Source organism: Oreochromis niloticus, linkage group LG22 (assembly GCF_001858045.2).
Source record: "Oreochromis niloticus isolate F11D_XX linkage group LG22, O_niloticus_UMD_NMBU, whole genome shotgun sequence".
NCBI classification, from domain to species: domain Eukaryota; kingdom Metazoa; phylum Chordata; class Actinopteri; order Cichliformes; family Cichlidae; genus Oreochromis; species Oreochromis niloticus.
In genome coordinates this window covers 19,095,524-19,116,473 of record NC_031985.2, presented here as the reverse complement: position 1 = coordinate 19,116,473, position 20,950 = coordinate 19,095,524, and the positions used below count along the sequence as shown (strand labels likewise).

Below are 20,950 nucleotides of genomic sequence, written 5' to 3'. Positions count from 1 at the left end.
GAAAGACACATCCCAACATCTAAGTCACAAAACATGAGTAAGACTCGAGCACATAAACAGGAAAGACATGCACGCGCATGTGTGACCGAGCACTCAAGCACACAAGACAGTCAATATTATCAGACAGGCTGACTTGTTACATAGCCCTGGTTCTCATCGGTTTGCCATCCAAATCAAACAAGGTTAAGAGGACTGAACCATGACCAAGGCAAAATGGGTTTCACCAGGACCTTGAACAGCTCAACAGGTTTAGCACACAGAATAAAAATCAATTTATTTTGAGTTTGAGTTGTTCATGGGCAGTATCGGTCTCATGCATGGAATAAACTAATGCAATAATGACAAAGAGTCTGTGGCTCTCTTTGCCTAACATGCATAAAATCCATGGTCTAAGACACAAATCCTCAGGAGGATTGCGTCTGGCTGAGTATCCGACTTAAAAATCTGCCAAATCAAACATGTGGATCCATCTGCTGTGGCCACCCCTTGTGTAAAAGGGAGCAGCTGAAAAAACAAGGAAAAATAAGCACAATCTGTAAAATTTAGACATACAATAAAACCATACTGCACAAATGTGTTTATTATGTTGCCACTGCTGAGAAAGCAGACAGAAAAGACTTCCAAGTAAACACATTTGCATTGCTCTGAGTATTGAAACACTCACATTTGTCAGGCAAACATGTTTTTACAGTGCTCATTGTATTTAAAGACTCTTATGACTTTTTATGACCCTAAGTTCTAATTGTTCTTCTTTCATGTAACTGATCAAACTGTCAAGAAAAGGCAACCTGACATCAGGCTATAGAAATATAAAGTTCATCTAATAAGAGCTGGTACAAAGTATGCAATAGACACACATTACTCACTTATATTATTCTATCGGTTATTTCAAACATTCAGGTATGCATATCGATCCACGTTTCTATTTGTTCGGTCACCCTTTTAGGAGGTTAAGATTTAAAGGGTCTGGTAAGAGTTATGGTGGATATGTTTTTGTTAATGTTTTAAATTCATTATAATTTTAATAAGCTCTACGATAAAAGAACCAGATGTGAATAAGCACACAGGTCACTGATCTGGCAGTTTCTGAAGTATTGCCCTCATCAAGCACTGGCAGGTAGCCTTGTCAGTATTTAAATGTAGTTATTGTAATGGAGATTTTATTGCACATGACTGATGAAACCGCACCTATTTTCTCTCATAAGACCGAACGCACCATTCAGAAAAAGATGGGGAGGAATCAATTAACACCAACCCCAGGTGTAATAAACGCACACAGACATAATCTCAACAGACTACAGTGTCCACAGTATGACACAAAGAACAGGAGCTCCAAAGACTCAAGAGAGCTCAATCACCAGGGGATTTGACTCCTGAATATTGTATTGCACTGTTAATGTTACTGTAATGATTCTAATTATAATATGTGCCAGACTGAGCTGAAAGAACAGAGCTGGTTATCAGTGCCGAATTAATGACATTTATTGGAAGAATTGAGAGAGAAACAGATTAGGTGGGGAGTGGTGGAGTCGAATTGTGAAAAGAGAGAGACACAGAGGACAGTTTAGAAACAGATATTAAGTAAAAGAGAGATGAAGGAGTGAATTACATCTATTCAATAAAAGGCAGGCTTAAGACAGAGACAGATTGTGAGAACGAGAAAAGATAGAAGTGAAGGTATATCAATAGAGGAGTTCAGAGACGCAGACAGTCACTGATATTAAGTAAAAATGAGAAATGCTTGGAATTATATCAATTTTAAGTAAAAACATACTGATGTTGAGGTAAAGTATAGCTTAATGTGTATTTTAATGGACTTGGGACACCCTTCTTTCCCTGAGTTTCCTTTGTATAACAGTAAATTGTGTCATATAAAGCTATAAAAAAACTTTATGAATCATACTTTGCAAAAACAAAGGAGAGAAATTAACGAAAAAGTAAGAGGCACAGATGTAAATATGCAGCTATGTAATTGCTTCTAATAGAAATGTTTCTGATTTCTGAAATCTGTGTAACTTTCAATGAAAGGATCCCTCAATGAAGCACAAACGCACTCACACCAAAAAGTGTTTTTCCTGCACATTGTGCCAGGCCCAGCAATTATGCACAAATCAAAGCAAGGCCACACAACAGTTTTGCTCAAGTTTTCTTGCAGTGATCGTTTACCCCAAATTGGCTACCTGATGGACACCCACAGTGCCAAAATGTTGTTTACTGCAGTAAAAGTTGGAACAGTTTTCCTGAAAAGGTTTATTTGTTTTGTTGCAAGTTTTGGTTTGTCTAAAGAGACTCTCGCTGTTGAGACTGTGGCTATTATTCCTATGTGTTCATTTAGAAGAATACAGAAGAATTTCTTCTGCACAAAATCCCTTTAGTATTGCGTGTTTGCCACTACAGCCTCCTGTAGTGACCATACAGAGGTCCTGCTGTGTTCTTGTTTAAGTTAGTTTTTCATGTTTAAATCCTCAACAATCTCTGTCAAACAGCGGGCTGGCAACAATGAACCAATTCAAATTTTCAGGCAACAAAAAGTGCCATACACAAGGGCATGCAGGGAGAACAACCTTGGCAAAAAAAAGACATGCTAAGAAAAAGACTTCCTTTTCTGTTCCTTCCTGTCTTTTTAACCTGAGCAAAGCTATTTGGATCTTCTAACACACACACACATGCACACACACACACGCCTCTTACCCCCTACAGGGCAGAACTGATGCAGGAAGAGATGAAATACCACTACCTCAGGGGTAAACACACCTCAGTTCACACTCACACAAAACCTCTCACTCACTCACACGCTAAAGCACACACACACACATACGTGCGCATCTACATATACACGTCTCGCTGTCTTCCCCCCCAAAAAAGTGAACTCGGTTTTGCTCAGGAATATTGTCCCAACATCAAAGGCCATATTTGTTTATTTTCACACCAATCACACATTGCTGTTTCCCATGGCCTTTGTGTTTGTTTGCCTTCCGCGCCTGTGTGCAGCAGGTGCATGTCTTGCTGTATGGCTGTGTATTTACGTCGCCCGTGTACGTTTAGTTTGTGGCAGCGATCATGTGTCTCTCAGTTTCTGTGGATGTGTCCTGTGTGTGTGTAGGGAGTGGGTGGGTGTGACTTAGCCAGGTGTAAAATTGGTGCTGTAAAGGATTAAAGATACAAACTGGGTCAGAGTAGGAATAGGAAGCAGGGAATAAAGTAGCCAGTATATGGCAACCCAAAAGGGGTAAAAATAGAGTTAACAGACACATCCAAGCTTTTCCTCTAGTGACATTCAGCAATGTTTTTTTTCTGAATGTGTGTTTGTGTGTGTGTCATGGTAATGTGGCTCCAAGCATACGTCACATTACATCACAGATTTATGTATATATTTTGCAATGTCAAGATCAGTTCTTGCTCAAGAAATAAGATCAAATATATTTGGGAGTCATGTGATCAGATGACCATCATAATAAAAACATTTTTTTTGTGCTCTGTGTTCGGGCTACAGCACTGCTACTAGTTAATCTGCTGCATGTCTGCATTTGTATGTGCCAAGGTACACTGGCTAACATGAGCAAAAAACAAGGCAACAGTGGGAAGGAAAAACTCCCATTTAACAGGAAGAAACCTCCAGCAGAACCAGGCTTAGGGAGGAGTGTCCATCTGGGTGAGGGGAGGAAGACAGGACAAAGACACACTGTGGAAGTGAGTCAGAGATTAAACATGCAAAGATAAGAGAAATACAGTATATAAGGAAAAAACAGAGTTTCTATAGTGGGTTTTCACTGTGCATCATAAAACCGGAAGTCGCCATATTGGAGATACTGGAGGTAAACAAAGTGTGTGCACTCAAACAGATTCCAAACGTCGAACGAAAGGAAATGGTGAATATTGCCGTGTTTTTGGCTGTACCAATTGGTCAGACCGTGAAAAACATTTGCAGTTTTATAGACTGCCAAAAGTTATTACAAATCAGGGAGAACAATGCCGAAAGTTATCAGAGGAAAGGAGGCGGTTGTGGTTAGCGAAGCTAAACCAGGATCTACAAGGCAAAAATCTGGACAACATCCAAATTTGTTCTGCTCATTTCTTTTCTATAGTTAAGCATACTTAATAAAATATACTTGAAGTATGCTACTTTTTGGTAAGGGATGATATCATACAGTTAAGGTTTGGTTGATTAAAGATGTTATTGCATTACTTACTTTGGCATTCACAACACATCTGTCGCTGATGACTTGATACTGCATCTCCCTCACCCATCCACACACCATCTGGTTATAGGCCTCCAAACTTTTATAAGATTTAAGGTCTTCTGCTGTGTATGGGCTTGGCGAGAAAACCAGGTAGTTGACGATATCAGGATATGCAATAGACGGAAGACTCTCCGGGTCGTCATTGATCCAAGATGAAGGAGCCAACTCGTTTGGATCTGCACCACCAATAAACCTTAACTTTTCCAAATATCGTGCCCTTTCCTGCGGACCAAGTCCTTCCTTGTATGCCTTTGCATCTATAACGCATTCTGAGAAGCTTTTCTGTGGTTTAGGACATTGATCCATTGCAGTGTTTACCTCCGAGTGCCTCCAATATGGCCGCACATGCAGGTTACCGCCCAGAACGTGATGTAGGTGAAAACCCTCTATAGTTTTAAGTAGCTTAAAAATCAATTATTTTTCAACACAGCCTGAACTCTCTTAGGCAAGAATAATTCACCAGGTTTCTTGAAGGACATTTAAAGCTCTTCTTTGGATGTTGGTTGCCTTTTGTTCTGTTCTCTGTCAAGATGATCCCACATTGCTTTAATAATGTTAAGGCCTGTTAGTGTTCCACTTAGTGATTTTCTACTCAGGTATAGTTTTACTGCATTTGGCATGTGTGTGGGATCATTGTCTGGCTGAAAAATGAAGCTACTGTAAGTGGTGTGAGTGTAGATATAACACTGGTTCATCCCTTGAGCTAAGTGGCTTTTTTATGCTTGAGTGATTCATAGGTCAGTGTTAAGTGGCTTAACAAACAAACAAACAAAAATTCCTAAAAATGGTCAGCAGTAAGTCCAAGGACTGGACTGAAAATGAGTACAAATTTGGCATCAATAATAAAACAAATGACACTCATTACACAACCTCCTTTTTTATTTCAGAGCAAGACAGTCAGTTAATAACCTGGGTTACCAGGTCATTAATTACTACCAGAGGAAAAATTACACATTTACTAAATTCAAAATGAAAGTCTTCTTTCTCTCAATTTGAAATTTTCAATTCAAAATTAAAAATGTGAAACATTTTTCCAAGTGTTTTTAGAAATTCGAAATCCAGTGTAATAAGGGTTGAATGAGAATGCAAAAAACAAATGGTAACGCATACTTTGATCAGAAATGTTATAGATTGAAGACTATTAATATTTTCAAGCTGTTGCTGATAGTCTGCCACTGAATCTGTCTGATATCACAAATACTACGTTTAGGTTTCCTCCTGTGGCTTTTATTGTTGAAATGCATCTGCACAAACCTAGTTTACTTGAGTAAATGGCTTGAAAACAGATTTGCTTGCACACAACAAATCTAGCCACAGGATGAAATGGACAGACTGACAGATTGCACTGATCAAATATTCATGCAGTGACCTGCTACAACCTCACATTTCTTTTTTCGTTTTGTGAACATGACTGTGCACTTACTCGATGAAAAACACAATTGTATCTGCATTTTGCACATGTAAAGCTACCATGGTATCTGAACCAGCACAAAAGTCCAAGCGAGTTGAATGAAGGTCATCTGTCAGGATCCTACAGATAAAATATACCCACAACAGTTTTGCCCAGACATTCGGATGAAGGAAGAATAACACGAAGAGGGGGAAAAATCAAACAATTTAAAAATGAGTCACAGAAGAATTCATGTATAATGTATACGTTTACATTAAATCTGGGTAACTGTAAGGAACATGTAGTCACACCACAGCGATCAAATCCTAAATCTGGTAATTTCTCATTTTAATCCTGAAAGTCTGGTGAAGAAAACCCCTTACTGTGTCTTCCATCATTTAATACTTGTATTTTATCCATCTATCCATGCATGGCCAAAAACTCTCAGATGCTCTCTTGGCGCTCACACATGATTAATTTTCAGACAGCTGGTAAAGTCTCTGAAGTCCCAGTCACGTCTTCTACTCCAACAGTTTATGTGCCACCTGATACCTTACCATGGTTTCACATACAATTTTAAAAAAATAAAAAAATTAAGTCAGTCACAGCAAGCTGGCCATTTCATTTCAAACTTGTGACCCAGTGTCCAAAGCTATGCACAGTGAAAAACTGGTATACAAATATTGTGCTAACCCATGTCCTAGATGACAGAGATGTTAACAACATGCATCATGGGTGGCCACTGCTCAGAAGGCTCTGCCCTGTCTGTGCACTGCACTGTCCAGTGCTTTAAATGTATTGTTCAGCTAAGCAGATTCCAATGGAAGCATTTGGAAGGAATGTTGAGCATGACCCATCGTGCTCTTGATGATGACCCACAGCTCTTAGTTGCATTAAGTAAGGCAGACTTTTGACTTTGGTTTATTTGATTATCTGGCCTAGAAAGTCTGAAAACCAAGGTTATTTGGCATGAACTGCATGTTGCATGAATAATTGGAGTACTGTGTTGTTCATGCAGCATTCCTTGAAAGAAATCAAAACACAGGCCAACTAAAACTGAGAAACATGCTAAAGTACTGTTTCCACTGACTGCCCATGAAGTTGTGGGTATGTAAAAAACAAAAAAGGAAACAAATAAAAAAAACCCCTCACACTTTTATTTCAGAGAAATAACATGATTCATAGTGTATTAGAAAACGTCTCAGTTTCTCTACCAGAAAAAGACTATATGGACAAAAGTACAGTGACACCTACACCAGCACTCAGCGACCCCACTCTGTAAATTTACATGGTCTGTAACTTTATGGCTGAGTTGCTGTGTTTCCTAAATGGTTTTGCTTTGCAATAATACTGCTTCACTCCGTCAAGACACTGTGGATCATTTGTCAGTTAGAGTATTTTTTAAATGTGATATGCAGAAATTCCAGCCTGAAAGCCTGATTTGAGCCAGTTACTAATCGCATAAAAATGTGTTAGAGAATGTGCTAGTCACAGTGTGTGATCCCCAGATGTTTCCTGGCTTATATGAACTCCATTCATCATATCTATTTGTTGCACCAAGATCATGAAGAGAACAGGCAGGTGAGACCATCCCAAAGTTCAAAACCCAGTTTATCACAGTCAATAATTTTAACTTCCAGCTAGAGTCAATAAATAATCGACTGGGGCAGAGAGGAACTGTTATTTCAAAGTTGCACTGGGGCTTTTTTCATCATGCAGAAATCAGGGAAGGTGACCTTTACTCACTGATGGCAACTTGCAGTGGGAAAAATGTTTTTACACCTTGATTGATGTGATTCTAGAAGAAATTCACAAATAGATTTAATTTCCAGTTGATAGACAGCATCACCTTTGATGCTGTCAATAATAATAGTTATTTAAAAAGAACAGACATTTACTCTTAAAAAAATGATTTTCCTTTCAGATACTAGTCAAGGTGAGACAGGTGGTGACAGAAATGTAAAAATGTCATTTCAACTTTACCACAAAGAAACCCAAGAATTTAAGGATTTTTAAGTGGAAAAAAGAACGGTGACAGTTTGAATGCATTTTTTTTTTAAAGATTACCTTACAGCAACAGCAGAGTTCACGCTTGAACCATGAAATCCAAAATAACTTTCTGAAAAACTGCTTTTAGGTTAAAAACTGTTAAAAAGTGGAACATTTTAATATTCATATTTTCAATAACACAAATTCTTCTTGTTTTTTATGTATCGATTATGACACCTATATAGCTGAGATGCAGTGCAGGGCATTTTCCTTTTTTTGCAGTTCTCAAATTGTAAAGGATGTGGAAAGAATATGAAAAAAACCAAAACAAAAAGAAGGAATAGAGAAATGTGTCTTTTTCTAAGGTCATTGAATATTTTTCTATCCAATTTAGGGTCGCAGGAGCCTAAACTGTGTCACAGGGCGAGAGGCAGGATACACCCTTTACTGGTTGGCTGTCTATTACAGGGCTAACACAGAGAGACAGACAACCTTTCACACTCACAGCCAATTTAGAATCACCAATTAACTTAACAAGCATGTCTATGGACGGAAGCCAGAGCACCAGGAGAGACCGCCACACAGAAAGGCCTCAGTCAGCTGGAGGACCTTACTGTGAGGAGACAGTGATAACTACTGCACCACTGCGCCACCCCATAAAATATGTTTTTACTGAGCAAGGTCAAATATTTGCATGTGTGTGAGTGGGAACAAATGACTTGCAGCGTATCGTGCAGTCTTCTCCAGTGTATTTAATCACTTAAATTTGTATTATGTTGACAATGAAATTACAATTCGTTGCTATGTGTCTATGTCTGTTTTAAGTAATGAAAGAGTGAAAAAGAGACTGCAGGAGAATAAGCCACAGGTTTGGCTTACGTAGCAAGGCGACTGGAATTATGCACGCCATAAATCTTCCCCACAGGCATGAGCGCACATGCACTTACACACATACACGCACAGACAAGCACAGACAAACCTAGGGACATGAATGCATTCACACAACACTCACACAACACATCATCTTCTGTTATCTTAGATAAGCAAAGAATCCTAATCAGCCAATAAGAGCACAGAGGGCATCTCTGACTTTCTCCCAGCTCCAGTTTGTTTAGACTGGAGTCGGGAGAAAGTCTCTTTGTCTTTGTGGAAACAAGAATTTTATATAACCTGGCAAAAATCACCTAGTCACCTTATTTCCTTTTCTATTCTATTCTGTTTTGTTCCATTCTTTTCCTCTCTTGTTTAATTAACTCTGTATGGCAATTTGAGCCCTAAACGCCACGTCCGAGAAAGGTTGATTAGTGCAGCTCGCTGATTAGAAATTATGCCTGTTGAAGCAAATGAACACGGTTCATTCCCCATGACAAGTATCAAGGCGACTCATTTCATTTCTACATGACCCAAATCCTTTTTCCTCAACTGAACCAAACCAGATTTTCTCTCCTGGCACTATACTGTTGGTAGTTGCCTCACACATGCCTGATGTAATTAAAGAAATCTTTTTATCAACAGTGGAAGCTTCTGTCCTATGAGATATGCAAAACAAGGTTGTGACATCAGACCTTATATTATGTGATATACGGATTATCTGATTTAAACGAAAACTAGAAACTGCTTTGTTGGGACTGTGGGGGGGTGTGGTTTGATCAGACTTCACTATAAACCCTTTAGAAACCAAGCTTAGCCAACTTCAAATCCACTACAAAGACAAAAACACAAAGAAAGAACGAAATCTTGGGAGTTTTCTGTCGTGTGGTTGCTTACCTTGCTTTGGCTTGGATAGTCTTCATTGAAAAAAAAAATCGGCCCACATGGATGACCAAATCCACACAAAAAAATAAAATAAAATTCAATTTCTGACTCACAGTTGGTTTCTATTTTTGCTTCCTTATTTAATGTGAATAACTGACGTGACCAAGACATAAACAACTTAGTGAAGCATCAAACAAAACAGTTAATAACAGCTATGCTCTATAAATGATGTCTCCAAAAGTTGCATCTGTTCATCTGGACGTAGCGTTTTGTGGGAGAAACGTTTCGTCACTCATCCAAGAAGTCACTTGGATGAGTGACGAAACGTTTCTCCCACAAAACGCTACGTCCAGATGAACAGATGCAACTTTTGGAGATTTACTTTCCTGGATGATTGAGAATGCATCAAGACGATATAAATGATGTCTTTCTTCCAATACTAAATTGGTTGCAATGTTTGGTGCCTGTTATTACTTTGATTATTTTTAGTCAGCAGATTTGGACGTGAGATGTTTTTGATTAGCTGGCTTATGAGGCAAATAACAAAAAGTCCATCTTCAAGGGATGGTTTTGTGTGAATAAACCACTAAAAAAATTACTTTGCATTTATATAATTGAGTTACTTTTCGTGAACCAGCATGCTAAACACTTTGTACAGTCTGCAGTGACATTTAAACATTTAAACAGACAGTGTTCTCACATTTCACAGTTAATAAAATAACCAAAAAATTTCATTTCAGGGTTAAAGGAACATGTTGAATGTGAATAGAGTCACAGACAGACGCTATTAAGCTCCACTGATTGACTGATAAAATCATACAAGTAGAGTTTAATAGCTTATCTGAAACAAGATTCTTTCAGGGTATTGTGTTTCTTGCAAGAAGAGCTCAATAAACTAATTCAATAACTAAAGGAAGCTGCAGCAGCAGTAATTGAGCATCCACAATTGGTTTGCGACAGCAGGGCATCACCCTGTTGCTATCAAAGGTCATTTAACACCACAAAAACATTGCTCAAAAGAATTCGGGCAACATCAGTAGTGTCAGTATCTGTTAAAAGGACATTTTCTTTTACTTAAACAATTTGTATTGTATCTCTGCATTTTTTGGTTTATGCAATGCTTCAATTTTAATGAGATTATAGGATGAGCACAGTTTGAAGCTTTAAATGTTTTTATATTTTTGAACCGTTTTGGGTCTCCTTTGACAAAATGAACACTTGTTTTAAAAAAAGAAAAAGAAAAATTAAAAAGAATAACACATAAAAACTGGCCCTACCTGGTCCTGAAGTTAGCAGGGTGGGGATGTCCGTCGTACAATGACAGGAAGTCATATTCTTCTTCTATGGCAAATGACAAGAAGATGAGCTGGATTCTACTTCCTTCCTCCCCAACAATGACCCAGGTGCAGTTTGCTCCATTTGGGTAGCCATAGGGAAAGCCAGGAGATTCTATACTGCCATTTCGACCTTTCAGTGTACCCCCGCATGTGTAGATAAAACCTGAAAGAGAAAAGAGATTTGAGCACATCTTTAGTTAGAGGGAGAAAACATAAAGGTGTCAAACTGAAGTTGTGACCCTAAGACATTATAGTAAATCAAGATAATTTAATTCTAAAAATGTTTAATGTTCATTATTCAATATTTTAAACATGAAAGAGTGATGATGCTAGAAGTTACATCTGTGTATGTCTGCCCATTGTGACAAAAGGATTTAGTGATTGTTGCACAACTATTTAATGTAAGTGCAGCCATGAGTCTTCCTCAGCACATGCAGTTGCAACAGCATCAGTGTGTAACTGCCAGTGTATTAAAGCTGGTTCAGTTGTCATTATGACAGAGTAATAACTGCATAATACATTCATACTGTACACAAAACCACACATACGCACACTAATAAGTACTTATTACTGCCTTTTTTAAACACAACCATCAGAAGTGACGGTCAATTATTCATTATTATTTTATGTAAGACCACTAAAAAGCCAAAAGTAAAAAAAATATACAAAACATTGCTTTTAATCAATGAACTAAGAAGCCACGAGTCAGCATGAGTGATATTAAGTAGGTCAGCTTCGTTTTGATATATCCTGGTCTTTGATGCTGATCTATGATTATGTATTAATAGAAATATATGAAGAGGTTATTCCTAGATCATAGAAGTAAGTACTTCCCAGAACTTCTTCTAGGGTAGCGCCGCTTATCTATAGTTTATGATGCACTCCTTCACAGTGAGGGCATGGGGCAGGGGCAGGACTTTAGAACAGCACCCCAGGAAGTGGTATTCACATTCAGCATGGGGTGCTTGAACTCGGGTCCCCCGAGTGACTGGAAACTCTGTTGCCACTGAGCAACCTTTCCAGCTCACTTAAAAGGTGAAATCAATGAGAGACCGGTGAATTCTCCTGGATTCATCCTATGGGCATCTACAAGATCAAAAGCTGGCAATTCCTTTGTTTGCTGCTAATCAATTACTGACATGTCAAAATGCACAACAAGCAAAGGGGTGTGTCAGTCAGCGGCAATGCCTTTGAACATGACTCGGCAATTTATAGCTGTACAGAATAACCATTTGCTTTGTTTTGTTGAGACATCCATCTACAACAACTGAAAATGAAAAACGACACCGATTACGCTCTTGCTCGCACCATACAACATCAAAAACAGTTAATGAATTCTTCAGGGATGGAGAAGATAAATACTACTTGATATTAATGAGCTCCTATAGGCTCTTTAAATGACTTTGTTTATGTGGTGGCAGGCTGGTAGAAGGAGGAGACAAAGAAAGTGGGTTTAGGGGGGTGGAGGGGTGTAAAATTGACATCTAAATCAACTACAGCGCAAAATATGGGCGCAAAATATGGGTCCAGAGGGACGGGTGCAAAACTAACTTCTAACATCAACTACAACAAAAAATCTATATTTTTTGTGACAACAGTAAATATGCTTTTCTTGCTCGCCAATGCATTTTTCCCTGTGAGTAAAGCACTGGATAATCAAGCAATTGTGAATGATATTAGTGCATTATTAGACTTAAACCATTATTCAGAACTCTGTTTGTTAGAAGTTACTAAAGTTCAGGTTTGTTTAGAGTCGTAATCCATGAGTTAAGTAGTCATAAAGGATGAAGTGTTGCTGCTAAGAAGTGCTGCTTGTGGTATTCTACTAAAACAGTAAAACTACAAAAAGTGTACTTGCTGTGGAGATTTTCTAATGATATGGTGATAAGTTGAAAGAAATATTTAATACAGCAACTGTGATCCTTTGCACTTTCTTTTATAAGGTTCATGTACTGATAAATTAGAAGTGAAGCTAATTCTGCTGCTGTACTTATTTTAAATCTCTCCGGGTTACAGCACCTGCTAAATGCCTAAATTATAAAATGTAAATGTAATTGATCTCCTTGGACTTTACAGTTCACATCAGTATCATTATCTTCTCCCTTTGATCTTAATGATCCTTTTATATCAAATACACTACAGGTGCTAGATGAAAACCTTGGAGTGTCCAGGACTGAAGTCGGTCCAGGCTACTGTTTGCAATGCTCTATCGATCCCCGATGGAGAAACTGTTCACTTCTTGTACTTCACAGGGAGGTGAGATTGCAGAGTAAGCTCACAGAGGAGAAACCATTGTACCTGGTAAGGATTTAACATTATTCTGTTGAAGGACACTACAGCAAAGACGCTTGCTGTTATAAATGCGTGTCTTCTTGCCAAGAAAAGATATTACAAATTGCTAAACATTTATGCCTGTTTTATTTATTTTTCCATTCACCTATAAAGGTGTTGTTATTTTTTTTTTAACCATACACAATCAGCAAACATTCAAATGAACAGAATAAAGAGAAAAAAAGCCTTAAAATAGCTTTCAAGAGGCTTTCATGCCACAGCCGTTTGGCTTTGCTGTGCTGTTTTAGCTATAAATGAAAGTGTTTTGCTGAAAAATGCTATTATTGGATGTTCAAAGTCCTTTAAACTTCTAGGCTTTCATCAATCTCATCTGAGTGCAAAGCTCAAATCAGGATGATCATCCCCCTGACTTTCATGTTTATGAGCCTTGTTATTTACCATGGCAGCCAGGGCCACAGGGACAGCAGGGACGATCCCGCTGGATGCTTTTCGAACCAATTATCCAAGACAGCATCCCAACCAAAATGATGTGTGTCTGTCTGTGCGTGTGTGTGTATGTGTGTGTGTGCGTGTGCGCATCTGTGTGTGCCGATGTCTGCTTGTGTATGGTGTTTGTCCAACCCTCATTTACCCAGACTATTCCAAGGCTATCACAGTGACAGATGTAATCACCAATGGCAGCCTTGGCTCCAATTAAGGGCTGGTATCTCTATCCCTTCACAACCAATCAGAGATGAGATGTTGGGTGACCGGGAGGGACAAGCTAAGCCATATGAGGGGATACCTGTGCACAAACACACATACCTACAAACCTAACATGCCGCTGGTCACCCTGTCTACATATTTCTACTCAAAGGAGGGGGGGGAAGAAAACAACAAAAAGAAAACAACAATAAAAAAGATTTCGCAATGTACAGCGAGAAAACAACATACTTATTTTCCCAGTTCAAAACTAGAAGGCCCATGTGGTTCTTAACAAGCATAAAATGAAATATTCCAAGGGGAGTTTAACAGAATGCACAATTCATAAATGGAAAAGGTATGAACAACAAATACAGAGAGCAAATGTTTTTGATTTCTTTGAGTCTATAACCAAGTGATAAGTGATTCAAATGACTTTTGGCTATTACTTGAATTTGGATTTGTCTGTTTTTTAGACTTATTTGCTTGCTGTAGCTTATCTTGCTCTTGTTTCTAAACAAAATTCAACATTAAATCCTGTAGATCAAACAGGAATTGCCTTGTCGTAGTGCCATAAACCAGCTTACAGTGAAGACAATGCAGAGAACAAGAAAAAGGTTTCATTCTCAAGCAAATCTATTAAACTAAACAATTAAGTAACTTGGATCAATTTTCTCCATGGTTACGATGGTAAATAGACTGGTTCTTATAAAGCGCTTTTCTACTGTAACACTCAAAGCATTTTATACAACTTGCCTCATTGACTCATACAAGCACTTTTCTATGCTTTTTCTATGTAAGTGCTTTCTATCTAACATGGACATACTCCAATGGATGCATCAGAGAGCAACTTGGGGTTAGCATCTTGCCCAAGGATATTCGGCACGCAGACTGGAGCGGACAGGGATCAAACCACCAACCTGAGTGGTATGTGACCTGTTGTACCTCCTGACCCACAGTCACAGTGAGTGCACGAAAGCAAGGAAGTGTAATGTATGCAAGCGGTTAAAAAAAAAAGTGGTCAATGTATCCCAAACACTAAAAAAATCTACTTTCTAGGGAGGCTGACATAACCAGCCCTCTACACAACAATCAAGGGGATATGATTCAGGTGTGGCTCATCCTCTAACACTGCCTCCCACACAGGAAAAGGAAACGGCATGCACAACTGGAGTATGTGAAGTCATCACAATATGCAAATATGACTTACAATTCTGTGTGTACTTACAAATCTAAGGGTATCTTTGCCTAGATTAGGCAACTTCATTAAACAGAAAACCGAGGACACAAGGTGGGGTGAATAAAGAGCGAAAAAGAGACAGAAGGACAGAGATGGAGAGCTGAATAAACAAAGAGAAAAGGACAGATTTCCCCCTCGTTCATCACTGTGCAAGAATGAAAGGATGATTTAAAACTCATCACTCAGACTGAGCGAGAGAGTGTAGGAGGAGGAAAGAGGTAGAGAAAGAATTGAAAATATCGAAAGAGAGAGGAGGGAGAAGTAAAAGGGAAAGAAGGCTAGACTAAGCGAAGGAGAGAGAGTGAGAGAAAGGGAAAAGCAAGCAGGAGACAGGGGTAAAAGAGAGACTTCTAATTATGGTGACTACCAGACCGAAACTGACATCCCCTCTACACACATGCACGCACGCACGCAGATGCAGGCATAGGGTCACAGACAGACAAGCACACATGAACACACACGTGAACACATAGCTTCACATGCACGGGGCAATTCCAAGGGATATACACACAAATCCATGCATCATTCACACAGCTTATTGAATATGCCTGCCATTTAAACCTTTTACACGTTATTCCATTTACTTTGTTCACAATTCTTAGCCTACTGCCCTCTCGCCCCCTACTCCCCTCACACAGCACACACAAAGCATCCTCTCAAACCCTAACCTTGCTAGTTAACCACACACATTATCTATAATGAAATCCTGAAGTAGCATTTATGCTTATCTGACTAATTGTTTGTTTGGTTTTAGTAACTATATTGGGTTTATGTACTCCCATAGCAAGATCAGGCCAAGTTTGTTTTTGTTTATAGCAGACTTATTGCTGGATAAGTCGGTGAAGCAGACAGGAAAGGAGGGAAAGAGAGCAGGGGGAATGACACGGAGGAAATGGCTCGGGGCAGAATGAAACCCGGGCCTCTGCAGTGGCCTTGCGGCGTATGGGTCGCCTACTTAACCCAGTGAGCGAAACTGGCACCCGATTAGGCTGATTTTGACCCATAGCAGAGGAGGTTAAAAGAAGTAGCGAGACACACCGGATTGAGTCAGATTTTGGCAAACACTGTGAAGACGAAGTGTATTTTTTGCCTTGAAAGTGTGTCACAATTGGACCTACTTGTTGTGCTAAGTCATTATATCCAATATAACCATGCCTGTGGAGTGGCACTGCCCTCCACACACAATATAGCACATGCAAACTTTGCTTATAGTCAAATACAGGCCAGGTGTGTTTAATTCTTAAAGGGATTTTGAGCAGGAATTCATTTAAAGGAACACATATCCCCCCGAAGACTTAAAACGAGATGCTAATTGGCAAACAGTAAAAGATTTGTGGCTGGACTGGGTAGCTCCCAGGTGTGAGTATCTGCGCTGGTGCTAATGAGGAACAGGGTTTAGCTGGAAAAGAGCATGCGTGCTCAGCAAAACCTTCCCTGGATAAAGAAAGCTTAAAGACAAAGAAGAAAATCTGCTTCGTGAATTGAGTGGATTTAATGAACCCTGGTCTACAATATAAGCTTGATCTCTTTTCTCAAAGCAATATCTCATCTTGAATGTCTAAGATAATACACTCAAGAAAAAGAAGGAAATATGAGATTAACAAATGACTTACCCCAGCACTTGTCACACCATTGTTAGAGAAGTCCAGTTTTATGGACAGCTAATTAAAGATGTAGTGTAAATTTTGGACTTTAAATAGCATATCAGCAATTTTTTTGAGAACTTTAATTCAATTCAGTTCTGTTCGATTCAACTCAGCCCCACAATAACACAGAGACAACCCCAAAACTCAGACAACCCCATGTGAGAAAGCATTTGGCGACAGTGGGAAAGAAAAACTTCCATTTAATAGGAAGAAACCTTCAGGAGATCATTTCTCAGGGGGGAGGTTTAATCATTTAACTAATGATTAAATGCAACATGTTTGTAAAGTAAACACACAGAAAGTGAAGAGAGGTGAAGAAGAAAATAACACATCGTCACGGGAAGCCCCCAGCAGCCTAGTCCTATTCAACACAATCAAGGCAGTGTTTAGGGTAAAGCGATCCAGCCATAACTATACGCTTTACCAAAGATTTTAAGTCTGAGCCAGTAGTCTGAGAGCAAAGTGCTCTATTTCTTTTCAAAAATAAAATTGTTCCGAATAGCCAGTGAATGTGAATACGATTGTCTGCGTGCATGCACCCTCTGATGTTAAAGATATATTTCACAAATTGCACTGGGCAGAAATTCTGTTTCAGATTTTTAGGGTCAAAAGCTTTGTTGACACTCTTATGTTGTTGCAAGATTAATCTGTGGTGTGGAAAATTTCTAGGTTCGTAATAGGTTGGACCACGTACCACTGAGCAATGATTTGTGATGGAAGAGTAAATTTGTGCAGTCACTAAGACATTCAAAATTGAAAAATAATGCCTCAAATGATTGTACACTTGACTGTGGCGTCTTTGAGCTTGCAAAATAGACTTCTGCTTCGCACTTTATTTTCTCAAGAGTATCAGTAACAACACCCACACACGCCCTGGTCCGGAAAACTAGTGCAGGCTGAAAGACTCCTTGAGCCTTTAAAGTCAGTGAGAAAAGCATCATCACGAAGCTAGGGAAATGATATTAGTCAAACTGAATATATAAATTAATAAAAATCTGCCATTGCCATTCAGTAAGATAATTTGACTTTACACGTCCTGAAATAAGCTTGATGATTCTGAAGGGGTGAAATCAATTACTAGGCTTGTCATTTTGCAAAGAGAACCCTATGATCACTATAGCTATTTCCACATGGCTCTGACTGCTAAATGAAGAAAATGTGAAATTATCCTATTTTTCATTTGAATGCAATCTGCACTACCCCCTTAAGGTTTCTGGGCGTCCCCATTTCCTGCTAGGGGGTGGCAGCAATGTCTCCATATGAGACATATCTGTGTGGGTGTGCACATATCCTGTAAAATAAAATATTAGCCATATCCCGAGCAGTGCAGTGAAATTACACAAATCCATCCCTGAAGAAAAAAAATGTAAAAAGTTAAAATTTCTTTCCACCTCTATGCCGTGCTCCGTCTCCCTCTTTGTGTTTGTCTGTCTCTCCTTCTTATTGATCTCTTTCTCTCTCTTTCTCCCTTCATGTCTCTCAGGACCTCTGTGGTACCAGATTCGCTTAAAGGGATACTTCGTCTAATCTCACACACACTCATTTATGATTAAAGAATGGATTTCCCAATGGAGCAAACTGACCAAAAAAAAAAAATCCTTGCAGACATACCAATCATTCGGTCAGTATTCAGATCACAACTGCACTCAAAGCGCCAGAGGACAAAATGAAATGCATGTATTGGTGTGCACACGTGTGCATGAGTCCAACGTTAGTTAATTTAAATGAGCTGTGCATGGCTCTGGAAAATGATTGTATCTGTAATTTTCTTGTGGTGGTTTGGGATGATTGAGTGAAAGAAAGATGAAGAAAATTAAGGAGCGGTGGCGGAAAGGTAGATAAACTGAGAAAAAAACGATGACAGAATGAAGAGTGGAGTGCACAGGAAGGGAAAATGGGAGGAAAAGGAGAGATAGCAATGAAAAAAATTGCAACAGAGAGAGACATAGCCAGAGAGAGAGTAAGCATGTTTGAAACGTCCCATTGGTTCCTGCTGTCAGGAATGCTTGTCAGCCAAGAATTAGACTGCTCCACACTGCCACTGACTGACAGTCGGCCTGCGGTCTAGACTATACCCTGGAGTGGTAGAGGCTAAATAAGGGAAATGCCTAGAGAGAGACAGAAGGAACACACCGGGCTGAAAATCAATTTATAACACTGTCAGTCAGGGGAAGGAGGGGGGGCGATGGAATAGAGATAAAGAGAGAGAAAAAGAGAACAACAAGAATGAGACAGAGGGACACACATAAAAAGAAAAGACAAAGACAAGATTTGAGAGAACAGTAAACAAATGGGACTGATCGAGAAAAGATGAGAACAGAGGGGACTCTTGCTGCGTTAAGGGAATCAGAAAGAAAGAGATGATGAAGCGGTAAAGAGGAGACGTACACGGAGAAATATACAGACGCGTGCTACTCTGCTTTTATGCAGCCACTTCAGGAGGCAGAACCTCTTTATATAATACAACGCTGTGGGGACATAATCAGCCTAAGATAATTTAATCACTACTGTTCCAAAAAAAGGAAAACAGCACTTGAATGCTGTGACTGCAGAGTCAGCACACATTTGTTTAGCTATTTCCTGGTGATAAATTTTGATAATGTCGTTATAATTATCTATCTTATCCAAAAACATCTAAAACGCTGGCTTGTTACCACTAAATTCATTACACAACACTGCATTCTGTTACTTTAAACGGAAGATATTAAAGGAGACATTTTTATTATCCCAACTTGTCCATAACATACTCAAGTATTAGGTATTACTAAGAGTCCAGAGATGAGCAGTTTTACTGTCTCCCCACTAGAGCAACAACTTCAACCAGAACCAAGGTTTAAACATTAAATTACAGCAGGAATTACCATCAGACTAAGGTCCTGTAAAACTGCTGTAAGCGTTTGTAAGGAAGCGTGAGGCAAAGCTGCACTAAACTACTGGTAAGTCATATTATATGATCGTCAATATAGGTTACTGAAGAAATGAAGAAAACGGAGGTATGATTTATTCAGCAGGGTCAGCCCTTCCATCATTGCCTAGGTATAAGGTAAAATGGTGTGAAACCTAACAAGTCTGCTGTCCCATGTGGCTTTTGTTGTCTAGAGTTATTTTGAGGATGAGCACTGTCTGGTGAGATGTGAGTTAAGCAAAAGCCTGTGTGCAGGTGTGACGCCAGGGCAGTGGAAGGGACAGAAGATGAGACAGAAGATGAGATCAGGCCACGATATACCGCTGATCTTTGTGGGTGGTTAAAATTTTCAACAAAATAGGGACTTTCTAAGATAGTGTAAAACATATTTCTGCTTACCTATTTGGACTAAAACTTAAAACCAGCTTGCTGCAGTGTGTGGGCGCCCATTGTAGTTTAAAAGCACTAAGTATGGTTACATCACTCCCTTTGTAGTGATAAAGGAAGCACTTTGTAATGGTTATTATATATAAAAAAATCAAAGCAGAATGAAAATCTGAAATAAACCAGAAAAATACAGAATGAATGTTGAATATTTCTCGAATGTATTAAAAAGCTTCACCTGTCAATCAAGACATCTTCAGCAATGCTATAGCCTACTTTACACCATTGAGCTCAAGAAAGCCAATCTTTATCAGACTCAAAACTGGCCAAATGAGATTTCTGTAGAGTGCAAATGTATTCAAATTGAATGGAAACCATTAGTATTCCATGCTGTTGGTGACTTGTAGAAACACAGATTTACTGTTGAGGCCATTTGAAACTGTGAAGGGCTTTTATGCCCTCCTAGAAGATTATATGTAAGTGCAATAAATAATCCAACGCCATCTCAATTCATTGTTACTTTCATCTTAATACTGTTTTATCTTTATTCTTTTACATTTGGAATGTGATTAGCCTTCCATAGTCAAAATGCATCTTCCCAACTGACTTGTTCCTTTAAGGTGTCTTCATCATCTCCTGAATGTTGATGGCTAATGACAGTATGTTTCTAACATACTAGTGGAGAGACTGAAAATCCCGAACATAGTCCTGAAGTAGTTAAGTGATGCAGGGTAGGGTTGTGATTGCTTCTATCACCTTTTTGTAGTTCCTACATTAGCTAAACAGTTTTCACTGGTGTGAAAACTCATGCCAGGAAGAACATCATCACTAAGAATTTGAAATTATAAATCAGTGTCAGGTCTCCTGACATGAAAATATCATGCAGGTTTCTTTTGCACATCTTCTACTGGAGCTGATTCATCTGTTGCATTTGTTTCAAATTGCTCCAATAACCAGCAGCGACTGTACAACAGACCTTTTTCGAAAGCGGAAATGTACAAACTTTCAGTGGTGTTTTCTTAAAATGTGATGCTGAATATAGTCAAAGTCCTTCTAGAAGCAAATCTGACCCTCTTCTTTTTTCAGCTGG

The 20,950-nt window shown here is 39.0% G+C and overlaps 1 protein-coding gene across 1 annotated transcript in view; it reads right to left on the bottom strand.

Moving 5' to 3' along the window:
- csmd3b (CUB and Sushi multiple domains 3b) overlaps positions 1-20,950 on the bottom strand; it is a 361,413-nt gene that overhangs the window by 266,899 nt on the left and 73,564 nt on the right. Inside the window, 1 exon segment of the mRNA XM_019350799.2 lies at positions 10,653-10,875. Within this exon segment, the coding sequence (XP_019206344.2) occupies positions 10,653-10,875 (223 nt within the window).